Below are 12,979 nucleotides of genomic sequence, written 5' to 3'. Positions count from 1 at the left end.
CGGGGCCTGCACAGTCAGCTCTACACAGCTCCTAGTCTGTGCGCAGGCGCCATATAGTGTCGAGTCCCAGTTTGGCTATTTTCGAAACGCGTGACGCGCCTTATCTGCACGTCAATCATCTACGCCTTTTCATAGGAATGCCTATTCCCCACGGGAGTGAGAACCCGGAAGCTGGGTGAAAAAGAACTATAAGACGGTATGTACAGCGGAAAAAAAAAATACCAGCATACTGTAGATGTCGGAAGTATGCTGGATGGAATGGTATACAGATGTTTTTTAGGGTGAACCTCCGCTTTAAGGAGTGCTGGCTTTTTCATGAATTGGAATTTATCTAGCGCCACCATTGACTGTGCACCCTTTTATACAGACCGTAGGCGACTTCAGGAAAGGATTTTGAATAATAGAACATGACCATGTCCATTAAAAAAGTTTTGCCTATACACACAAATTTTTTAGGGTAGGCCTTACAAATCAAATTTTAAGTAATACGAATGATCTGTGTAACTTCATATCAACATATTCATATCAGTTTCATACTGTAATTTTCAAAGTGCATATCTTAAGCTGACTAATGGCTGTGGGGGGAACAGTGAAACCTCAGATTTTTAAAACTCATGGATTATGTAGAACTGTATCTAACATTTTCTGTGTATTATCTTTATAATTAATCAAAAGCTTTTGAAGAAGGGAATTGCAGCAGACCATTAAACTTTATTTCTCACTTATGTGTATGTAATACCTTTCTTTGAAGTTCTGGGTTCTTCTTCAATTCGAGGTTCAGGAACTGAATTTTCTCTTTCAGCTGTGTTAAAACAAAATACATATATATTACTGTTTTAAGTGTCTCGCTTGCTAAGTTGCTGTTACACAATTATTGTAATTCTTGGTTCAGATATTCATGAGATGTTAAAAAGTAGCTTTAATAACACAAATCAATTACAATTTCCCTACTAAACACAATTATGTGGGTAGAGTATTAAAGTGTTTGACCAATGACCCTATATTTTTAGTTCAACGTAGATTTCTTGCAATAAGAAAAGAAAAATGCTTTTAAATAGACACTAAAGTTCATGAATAAGGTTACATAGTGTAACATTTATCTGAAAATAATTGTAATATAAACAATATCACAATTGTATTCAATATATAAAAAAAATCATCAATGTTAATTGTTAGAATTTCTCCTCATAATGCATGTATGAAAATAGAAAAATTTAAAAAAGAAAGAAACGTTAGCAAAAATAAAGTACGGTTCTTAAGAATTGCATTATTGTTGACCACTTCATCAAATACTGTTTATCTTATTAAAACAAAAATCAAAATCTTTTACTTTCTTTTTTCTCTCCTGTCTTTTTCTTTCTCCTAAATTTTTGTATATCTCATACTTGCATCAGAGGGGGATGCCCTAGCAATTGATTCAGTTTTATTATTTTTAAAAATAGCTTTATAAAATTATGGTAGTTTGCTGTAAGAATTTATTTCCAAGTAATGGAGTACAAGTCTGGCAGCTAATATGAATTTTGTATGGTCTAAAATACAACTATATTCATTAGAAATTGTCTGTCTTAATTTCAATTTCTTTCTAGATAGTGTATTTCCCCACTCAAACTCTGCAGAAGTCCATGGCCATTAGCTGTAAACAATGCCCTAAAGTAGTGGTCTCCAAACTGTATCCTGGGGGGCCAGATGTGTCTCTTTGCTTATCTTTATCTGGCCCTTGGGGCACTTTTTCTCCCACTGACACCAACAACGGGAAATAGTTTCTGTCACTAATACCAACAATACCACACAATTGTTCCCACTGACAGCAATGGCCAGGACACAATCATTCCCACTGAAACCAATATAAGAGCACTATTCTTTCCCGATACCAACAGTGGGGCAATATTTATCCCATGAACATCTGTGATGGGGCATTGTTTACTCCCAATAATGGCAGGGCATGTTCTACTCTTACTGGCCAAAATCGGGTCCCCTTAAGCCCTGTACACCCGATCGGTCCATCCGATGAAAACGGTCTGATGGACCGTTTTCATCGGTTAACTGATGAAGCTGACTGATGGTCCGTCGTGCCTACACACCATCGGTTAAAAAAAACATCGTGTCAGAACGTGGTGACGTAAAACACAACGACGTGCTGAAAAAAACGAAGTTCAATGCTTCCAAGCATGCGTCGACTTGATTCTGAGCATGCGTGGATTTTTAACCGATGGACGTGCCTACAAACGATCGTTTTTTTTATCGGTTAGGTATCCATCGGTTAAATTTAAAACAAGATTGCTTTTTTTTTACCTATGGATAAATAACCGATGGGGCCCACACCATACCAAAGCTCTGTGTTTTGGCAAAACTACCGCCATAGCAGGCCAAATGGCTGCTATAAGGCCTGCACCTGTGGGGCCTATGTAGTAAAATTGAACCCCAGGGATGAGGAGCAGTGGGGGCCTCTGTAGTTAAATTATTTCTCATTCAGATTGAGCATGTCAGCATGAATCCACAGAAGCAGTGACAGCTCAGCTACACGGAAATCTGACAGAGGGAGACTTCCAATACTTCCTTCCTCTGCCAGGTTCTACATTGGATGATGTCATCAGTCAGAGCCCTTTAGAGGCAGCAAGTAGTGGAAGTCTTCCTCTGCCGGATCTGTATTTACAAATGACAGCCGTAAAGTGCTGAGCTCTCCATGCATGCTGTATGTGGGACTGTGCTGATAGAGATCTGAATTGGGCGCAATTAACTTACAGAGGCATCCACTGCTCCTCACCCCTGGGGCTGGATGCTACTCTTTTTAATTTGCATTAACTACTGCATGTTAATGGTTATTATGCTGCATGTTAGTGTGCTTTGTGTTATTTATTTGAATAGGCTGTCTAATTCACCAATAAATTGGCATGTACTATTTTTTTTGTAATGCAGTGCACTACAATATAGTGTGTTACTGTACATTCTGAGGCTCTGCAATATGACATAATGTGCTGGGCACCTCATTATGTGTATCACTGCAGTGCAAGTACCAAAATAGCCCTGCTAGTACATTTCCTATGGCATGCTGTACATTTCTTATTTCACAACACCTAATTTTGTATCCCATGCTGTATGTTACCTATTCCACACCACTCCTCATTCTTTGTCTATTCTTATTGTTTGTCATTATGTTAAAAATATTGAGAGAGACGCTTTAAAGGACAAGTGTACCTTTGAACAATGTAGACCTATCGGCCCGGATTCACAAAGCACTTACGCCTACGTATTTCGAGATATGCCGCGTAAGTGTAACTATGCGCCATCGTATCTATGCGCCGTGCCCACAATCTGAGATACGCCTAAAAATAGGCTTCCTACGACCAACGTAACTTGCCTATGCCGTCGTATCGTGGGCGCATATTTACGTTGGGCGCATTTTCCGCTCCCATTCATTTTCTATGCTCATATGCAAATGAGGGAGATACGCCGATTCACGAACGTAATTGCGCCCGGCGCATAATATAAGCGGTTTGCATAAGTCGTACGTCCGGCGTAAAGTTATTCCCCATAAAGGAGGCGCAACTCATGCAAAGGTATGGACCAGGGAACACAAGCCGTCATATCTTTTGTCGTTTACGTTGTACGTGAATATGACTAGGCGTAGGTTACGTTCACATCGTAGGCAGTGATTCGACGTATCTTAGGGAGTAGTTCCGATGTGATTCTGAGCATGGGCACAGGGATGCGGCCACGGGACGGAGCATGCGCCGTTCATTTTAAGTACTACTATGGCGCTTGGCCCATCATTTGCATGGGGTCACGCCTCATTAGCATGGCTCACGCCCACTTCCACTTACGCCGAGGAAACCCAGCGTATCTTTAAGAACGAGTGGGAGCGAGTGCTTTGTGAATCCAGTGCTTGCCTCTGTGCGCTGCGTCGGCGTAGCGTATATTAGATACGCTATGCCGGCATAAATATGCGCCGATGTATGTGAATCCGGGCCATCCTTTTTCTCAAGTCCGGTGGCTGAATAAGACCCACCCTCTCCCACTTCCAGATTTGTACTTGCATCAGTATCACTGCTGCATCCTCTGCAGTGATCTGTTATCTGCCATGGCAATTAGGGTACTGTACAATTGTGTTTTTTTTCCTTTTGGAGGGCCATTAAATTATTTTCTATGGGGCTCTGTGATTTCTAGTTACACCCCTGAATACAAAGTTGTTTAATTCAACTTGAATATAGATATTTCAGGCTTCTTATTCAATGTCAGTGCAAAGCATGGCAAAAAAAAAAAAAAACTTTTTTGAAGCACAGTTATCCTTTAAAATATATATATATTAACAGAACTACAGTCTACAGCAAGAGCTCATATGGTACTCTTCTCGATTTGAATAAAGATAGCCAGGCATAAATCTAGATTGTTGGATCTCCCTATCCAACCTGTGCACTTAGTCCTGAAGACTTGAAGCTGGAATTTCCGAAAAATTCCTTTTTGGAGCCCTTTAATATGACACTCTGTCAATTATATTCTAGTTTACAGCTGTTGCAGTTTACTTGTTATATTTCTCACCAAACACATATACATGTCAGAGACTCATCGGATGGAGACGGACATTTCCACAATTCATGGGACACACAATTGGGGGCAGTCAAGCAGAACACACAGCTTCACTGAGTGTTAAGTCACTGCAAGCCGTAGAACGGCTTCTTCTATCAGAGTATTTTACTTTAAATAAAAAAGCTTGTTTATGTATGTGATGCTGCTTGGTATAGCAGTCTGATCATAACTGGCTCATAACTGGTAAAAATCAAGATTATAAAAGTATACATTATTAACGTACCTGTTAATTTTTCATGGCTTTCACTAGGTTGGTCATACTGGGTAATCTAAAAAAACAAAACACACACACATTGCTTATTTATCCAGTGTACAATATAACCAGTGTTGTAAGTGTTTTTTTTTTTACCATTTCCTATTAATTTAAATGAATTACTCCTAATTACCATTATTATTAGGTCAGAAATCATCCTGCAGTCATCACTAAGCTAATGCAGTTGTGCTGTGGGTCACCACAGTGTAGTTGTTTCCCGTCTAACATAGGTAGAGACACAAAGCCATGGTTCTGCTTCCCACCCATACAATGATTGTGGCTACGGTATTTCCTGATAGTTACATTTTATATAGAAACCAACTATTGCTTCTTAGGAAAGTTTTCTGGTGGCTAGAGGCAGGCCCTTGTAAAGTTATTTTCTAACTTCTAGTAGTCCTTTTATTGGCTGATTTTAATGTACAGCAAGGCTGGTAGCAGCAGTACAGAGTAGATTGTATATCCTAATGATTTTCCTTTAGAATATTTTATTTGGCTTAACTCGGAATCTGGATCTCCTTAGCATGCATTAACTTAAATACCGTAAAGCTCAACTCCAGACAAAACAGTTCTTTTTGTTTTGAATATTGGGGAAAGTGAGTAAAATATCTCCAATACTGACACAAACAGAAAAATATGTTCTTAAAGCGCAATTGAACACTTGGGGGTAGATCCACGTACCTGGGCGCATTAATACGCTGGGTGCAGCGTATCTAAGGCCCCATACACACGATAGAATCCATCCGCTGAAAAATCCCAGCGAATGGGTTTCAGCGGATAGATCCTATGGTGTGTACACTCCAGCGGATCTGTTTCCGCGGATATTTATCCCCTGGGATGGGTTTCCAGCGGATAAATATTTGATGACATGCTATCAAATCTATCCGCTGGAATCCATCCCAACGGATGGATCCGCTGGTCTGTACAGACTCACCGGATCCATCCGTCCGAAGGGATCCCCCGCATGCGTCGTAATGATTCGACGCATGCGTGGAATTCCTTATATGACAGCATCGCGCACGTCGCCGCGTCATAATCGCGGCGATGGCGCGACACGTCATCGCCAGAGGATTTCGGCGCGGATTTCGATTCGATGGTGAGTACACTCCATCACATGGAAATCCGCGCAAATCCTTGAGAGGATTTATCCGCGGATACGGTCCGCTGGTGTTTATGGGGCCTAAGATACACTAAGCCGCCGAAACTTTTTTTTTTCCGAATCCACAAAGAATTTGCGCCATAAGTTACGGCGGCGTAGTGCATCTCTGGCGGCGTAAGGGCGCGGAATTCAAATGGATGTAATGGGGGCGTGTTTTATGTTAATACATCGTGACCCAACGTAAACAACGTTTTTTTTAACTGCGCATGCGCCGTCCGTGGGGGTATCCCAGTGCGCATGCTCGAAATTAACCCGGAAAAAGCCAATGCTTACGAAGGTGACGTCATTCTACGCAAATCCCTATTCGCCAACGACTTACGCCAACGACGTAAACATTTCAAAATTGTACGCGGGAACGACGGCCATACTTAACATTGAGTACGCCTCATAACAGCACCTTTAACTATATGCCGGAAAAAGCCGAACGAAAACGACGTAAAAAAATGCACCGGCCGGACGTACGTCTGTGGATCGCCGTAAATAGCTAATTTGCATACTCTACGCAGATTTCGACGGAAACGCCACCTAGCGGCCGCCGAAAAATTGCATCTAAGATCCGACCACATACTAAGGCCCCGTACACACGACCGGATCTATCCGCTGGGATTGATCCGCGGATCAGTTCCAGCAGATAGATCCGGTTGTGTGTACGGCCTAGAGGACATTTCCCAGCGGATAAAAATCCAGCCGACGGATTCCCAGCGGATAAAAATTTCTTGGCATGCTAAGAAATCTATCCGCTGGAATCCAGTCCAGCGGACTGATCCGGTCGTCTGTACAGACTCATCGTATGAGTCTGTCCGCTCCCATCCCTCGCATGCGTCGTAATGATTCGACGCATGCGTGGAAGTATTTACCTTCCAGGATCGCGCACGTCGCCGCGTCATCGTCGCGGCGACGGCGTGGCCACGTCACTGCGGATGTTTTCTGCGGGGATTTCGATCTGATGGTGTGTACAGCCATCAGATCCAAATCCGCCAGAGGATTTATTCCAGCGGATATCCTCTCGTCTGTACGAGGCCTAAGACGTACGCCTGTCAGATCGATCCCAGATGCCGTCGTATCTTGTTTTGTGGATACAAAACAAAGATACGACGTGGGAAATTTTAAATTACGCCGGCGTATCAATAGATACGCTGGCGTAATCCTTTTGTGGATCTGCCCCTCAGTATTTATTACTGCAATGAATTCAGGGTTCATATATTATACATGAATACATATGAGGCTTTGTGCTATTAAATGTTTTTCTAAAGGAAACTTTTTTTTAATGACTCATCAACTCATCGACTGTCATAGCTAATGACCATAAGTTACAGATTTTTTTCAAACATATACCTACTCAATTACAATTTTCACAAGCTGTGAGGTCAGACAAGTATTTAGAGAACACGTCCAGTTAAAAACTTTTTTTTTTTTAATGTAGTTTAAAGTTGAACCCCTGTCTGTTTTTTTCTGCTATCCAGAGCTCTAGTAGAATGAATTCCTCACTTCCTGTTCTACTGAAAACGTTGAACCAGACAGGAAGTGGGTGGAACTCTCCAACAAAGATGAAAAAAAAATAGTTTTTTATTCATTTTGGTAGAGTAGAGGAAGGACCCCCGTGAAGTTTGTCTGTCAGTGTCTCTATAGTAGATTTTCTCTAACTTTCTGTCTGGTAAAACGTCAGTAGGACAGGAAGTGAGGGAGACTCTTTCTAACAGAGCCCTGGATAGCAGTAAAAATCCTTACAGGAGTTGTTATCCAAAGTTAGAATTTTTTTTGGCTTGGTATTGGTCTTACCTCTTATGTCTCCATTATGGTTATGTCTCCATTAAAACAGCTGCATTAACTTTCCGTTTGCACACTCACTGTCTGGGATATGCTGGTATATGTGCTGATATACTGGCCCTAATTCTTTTTCAATAATATTTTTTGAAGACCAATTATTTTTTTATATTTTCATAACATTTATTTTATTTGGGGCTGACAACATTTTTTATATTTTTTTTGTTTGTTTGATCCTAATGAGGTAACGATTAAATACTGCCTGTGAACATTTATTACCAGCTTCAACCAGCAGATGGGAAGAACTGCACCTCACTGGAAGACAATCTACTGCATATTTATGCTGTAAAATGAACCTGCTCAAGGAGATCAGATTTTATACAGACTGCAGAGCAGCTGAGTGGAGGGGACAGGGCCCATCCTTCTTACTTGCAAAAGCAGATTTGTCCTAAGCTTGGCCATATTTCTCCCACTTGAAATCACTTGATCATCCCATCCACTCTAAGCTATTGTATTCTGCGCCAGCACCTACAGCTGTCAGAATACCTGACCAGTGCCTGCATTTGATTGGACACAGTTGCTTTTCGCCTGACAATCTTTCACCTGGCTCCTTTAAAAAAAAATTATGGAAAATATTTTGACAAGTCAAGTGGTGCCAACAAGACCACCCAACTAACACAACTCAGCCAACTTAGGAGTCTCTTAGGGCCAGTTTACACCACATGCAATCCATTATGGGTTTTTTTTCTGCATAAAAAATGCATGTAAAGTAGGTTATATGATTTTCAATGGCATAGTTCACACCAGTGCGATCCAGAAAAAAAAGTAGAACATGCTGCATTTTTCCTGCACTGGAACACTGTAAAATGCATTAAAAACACTCTGGAACACACATGTCCTTATTTAGGATTAAGAAAAAAAGAGGGGGGAATGCACTGGACTGCATCAAAAATGCATCAAAAACATGTCAAAAATGTGTATGCAGAAAAGCATCTGGAAAGCATCCGGACTGCGTTTCTATGGTGTTAACTAGCCCTTAGAGTGATAATTAACTAAATTGTAGGATTACGTTTGTTGTATGTCTTATTATAACTTGTGTGACCTAGAGATATAGCTTGAGCCAAGGGGTTCTTCTGCATTGTCATAAGCTTTCTGTGAAAGCTTTCTGTCAAATATAGCTGTACCTGCTACTTTTCTCTCAGAAACAAATCATTTTTGATAACGGTATATCGGCTTAAAGAGGAGGTAAACACTGATGGGTTTTACTTCCTCTTTTTTACCATGCAAAGTAAAAGCATAATGGGCTAGTTTGCATTGCATACTGGCCCATTATGTTGCACTTACCTGCAAACGAAGTCCGCGATGTCCCTGCTGGTGGCCACATTCATCTTCACCCCTCTTCCTTCCGGGGCTGTGAACTACGGCTCTGTGACTGTCCGAAGTCATTTGACATCGGGAGCCACCGGTCATGGCACAGGCCCTTTAGAAACAACACGATTGTGCCCTTTCTTCAGTGAGCATGCGCCGATGATGTCAGCGCAAGCGCATATGGTAAATATCTCCTATACCGTGCAGGTTTAAGTGATATTTCTAGTACCTACTGCACACTGAAATATTTTGTTTCAGAATTTTGGTTTCGTCCAAAAAATATGTATTTAGATACTCCCGAAATTCATTTTTATTTATTTTGTTTCGTCAAAAAATGCATTCATACAAAAATCTGAATTAATTAAGGTCGAATCTGTCAATTGAAAGCTTCCAGTTGAATGCTCCGCCCACAAGCTATAGTAGAATTCTAATATATTTTTAAATTATTATTACTAGTCAAACAACATTAAAATTCTTCTATAGTCTATGGGTGGAGCATTTGACTGTTTGCGGCGATCGTATGTTTTTAGCTTCTTTGTCGAATCTTCATGTCGAACGTTATTATACATAAAGGAATTTGGCTGTACTTAAAGAGGGGGTTCACCCTAATAAAACATTTATTTTTTCTAGCATTAAATTAGGCATAGTAGCACGAGCTACAGTATGCCTGTATTTATTTTTTTAGCCCCGTACTCACTGTGCAATCGTATAGATAAGATTCCGACTCCCCGCGGGGAATGGGCGTTCCTATCCAGAGGGAGCATGATTGACGGCCGGCTATGGCACGTCACGCTTCTCCGGAAATAGCCAAAATAGGACTTGGCGCTTCACGGCGCCTGCGCATAGTCTGTGCGCAGGCGCCGTGAAGAGCCGACACCTACTCCGGCTATCTTTGGGGAGCGTGACGTGCCATAGCCGGCCGTCAATCATCCTCCCTCTGGAGAGGAACGCCCATTCCCCGCGGGGAGTCGGAATCTTATCTATACGATTGCACAGTAAATACGGGGCTAAAAAAATAAATACAGGCATACTGTAGCTCGCGCAATGTTGGTAATGAGGGTGAACCACCGCTTTAAGTTCTAGCTGTTTTACTGCTCCTCTTTGGTTACAAACAGCCAATTACATTCATCATCATTTTACTTCCCCCACTCATTCCAGCAGTGACCACTAACAGCTCTTTTACTATTGTCTCTATATTGTGGAATCTTCTATCTATCTATATCGAACTGGTGTCGCAATGTTACGAAAATATAATGTATACGAAAATAAAGCATTTTTTATTTAGGATCTTTCAGATTTCAGATTCTGCGCCTTTGTTATCATTTTGTTAAAATGAACACGAAAATCCCAGAAATTCAGATGAAAATGCATTTGGACGATAGCAAATACGCATGTCTAGTACCTGTAGGTAAGCCTAATTATAGGCTTACCTGTAGGTAAAGTGGTGTAACTAGGTTTACAACCACTTTAAGTCTGAGTTGCAACACATCAGCTACACACATAGCAACAACACATTATGGTTTATGTATAACCTTTGAAGATTGCTTCTGGGAAGTTAAATTCTTTGCATAAAACAAACACAAAGCAAACCACAGTTCGTGATTTTACATTTAAACCACAAACTTACTGAATTTCCATAAAACCATCACTTTCAGTTTGAAGACAGACACGACGATTGAGAGTAGATATATTTACAACTGTAACTCTCACTATCTATCTTAATGTAACAGCCACAGGTGTATACATCGATCAGCCATAACTTTTTGACAAACCACCTATAGGTTCCCTTTTGTGGCAAAAAGGATGACACTGGACCTCTGAAGATATGCTGTGGTATCTGGAAGCAAGTAGCGGATTCTTCAAGTCCTGTAAGTTGCAGGGTAGGGCATGCATGAATTGGGCCTGTTTTTCCAACACATCCCACAGATGCTCAATTTGACTGAGACCTGGAGAATTTGGAGATCAAGTAAACACCTCAAACTCATTGTTATGTTCCTTAAACAATTCTTGAATCATTTTGCAGTGTGACAGGGTGCATTATCCTGCTGAAAGAGGCCACTGACATCAGGGAATAGCATTTCCATGAAAGGGTGTACTTGGTCAGCAACAATGTTTACATAGGTGGTACATGTCAAAGTAACAAAGGTGAAAAAACACCTGGCAATGACAGCCCCAGCCCCCCGTTTACTTATGTGAGGCTGTTCACCTGCTGTGCGCGTCCCCCGGCGTCCTCTTTTCCACCGAGTCTGGCTATTGATTGGATAGATTGATAGCAGTGCAGCCATTGGCTCGCGCTACTGTTAATCACTTCCAATGACGCGGCCGCACTGGGGGGCAGGACCGAGTCATACACTCTGTGTGTATGGATGCAGCGTGTATGACCGGGAGCCTGCCCGCAAGCTAACACCCTCGGGATAGAGCTTCCCAGAGGGGGTTATCTATTGCGGAGAGGAGCCAGAACAGCCCCCGAAGGACCCCAGAACAGGAGGATCAGGGCCACTCTGGTCAAAAACAAACTGCACAGTGGAGGTAAGTATAGCATGTTTGTTATTTAAAAAAAACAAACCCATACAACCCCTTTAAATTGTGCCTTGGTGAGTTCTGGGAGTAGCCTGTTAAGGAGAGCTACAGTAGAGTCAGGAATAAGAGGCTTATTAAACATAATTGAAAGGATCTGGAAAATTTCTAACCAGAATTTACTAACTATGGGTCAAGACCACCAAATATGATGGTGTGTACCCATGTCTTTGCAGCCTGGAAAGCAGGATGGTGAGTAAGTAGGTATAAAACGTATTGATCCTGGCAGGAACTAAATACCATCACGATAAAAGCTTGAAGGCTGTTTCTAGGGCCGCCACACTCTGAGAAAAGGATTTGGTTGCCATCCAGATATTAAACCAATATTCTGGGTAAAGAGTAAAGCTGAGGTCTGCTATCCACTTATTCGCACTGTCTTGGGAAGTCTCAAACATACACTGGCTGCACATATTTGGCTGTAGAATTGATGTTTTCTTTTACAAGTTGTTTTGCCTAGATACAGCAGCATCCCAATTTGATTAATCTCAATTTGAATAAAAGGCTTTTTATTAAGTAGTTTTAGCATGACATTTTTTTTTTCCATCAAACAATAATAGAACGACTTTGACAAGCAGATTTGGTTAGTAATTCCCTTTGGCTCTACAACCCCTATTTAGGGCGTAGCATGACAGTGGACAGGAATCCTCTCTAAGTAATCGATATATTCTTTATCTGCCAAAGTGGACAACTTGCTTAAAACATCTGTTCAACCTACTGGACACCGTGCAACCAATTTATCTACTTTCCGCCTGTTCGTTCCATTGCCTGGTAATAACTGAGTCTGCAAATATTCAAATGAAAAATATTCAAATGAAATGCTAACTGTGAGAAACGGTAGTCTCAGAGATATGTTCAGATATAATAACCTTTCAAGTGAGAGTTGAAACATTTATTCTATCTTACAACTGGAAAGATCAAAAAAAGACAAATCATACTAAACACACATCACAGAACTACACTAGCGGCAGTCGTTCTACACGCCAACACAAAGTATACCTCAGAGATTAGGCTGCGGAACTCATCTATAACTTTCTTGCAGCTCAGTAATGTGGGATCCACTTTTTCTCTCTTCAGACATTTCTGTATTCTTCTGAGGAACAAGTAATCGTTGTTTATTGCCATGATGTCTTCAATCTAGGATTTAAAAAAAAAAAGTTTTTGTTCACCAATATTACCAATATAATAACCCTCTAAATAGCTGGATCTGGCTACCATAGCAACAGGCACAGTCTTCCATTTTGTTCTGCGAATACATAAGGAGCTGGAAGTGTATAGGT

The 12,979-nt window shown here is 41.2% G+C and overlaps 1 protein-coding gene across 1 annotated transcript in view; it reads right to left on the bottom strand.

Annotated features, from left to right (window-relative positions):
* Positions 1 to 12,979, bottom strand: part of CD40LG (CD40 ligand) — a 58,361-nt gene that overhangs the window by 33,123 nt on the left and 12,259 nt on the right. The window contains exons 2-4 of the mRNA XM_040325244.1: positions 12,699 to 12,836; positions 4,808 to 4,853; positions 740 to 802 (exon numbers count right to left, since the gene is read on the bottom strand). Coding sequence (XP_040181178.1) covers positions 740 to 802; positions 4,808 to 4,853; positions 12,699 to 12,836 — 247 coding nt within the window. The remainder of the gene's footprint in view (positions 1 to 739; positions 803 to 4,807; positions 4,854 to 12,698; positions 12,837 to 12,979) is intronic.

The sequence above is a fragment of the Rana temporaria genome, chromosome 9 (genome assembly GCF_905171775.1).
Source record: "Rana temporaria chromosome 9, aRanTem1.1, whole genome shotgun sequence".
In the NCBI taxonomy this organism is placed as follows: Eukaryota; Metazoa; Chordata; class Amphibia; order Anura; family Ranidae; genus Rana; species Rana temporaria.
This window is presented reverse-complemented; position numbering and strand designations above follow the sequence as displayed.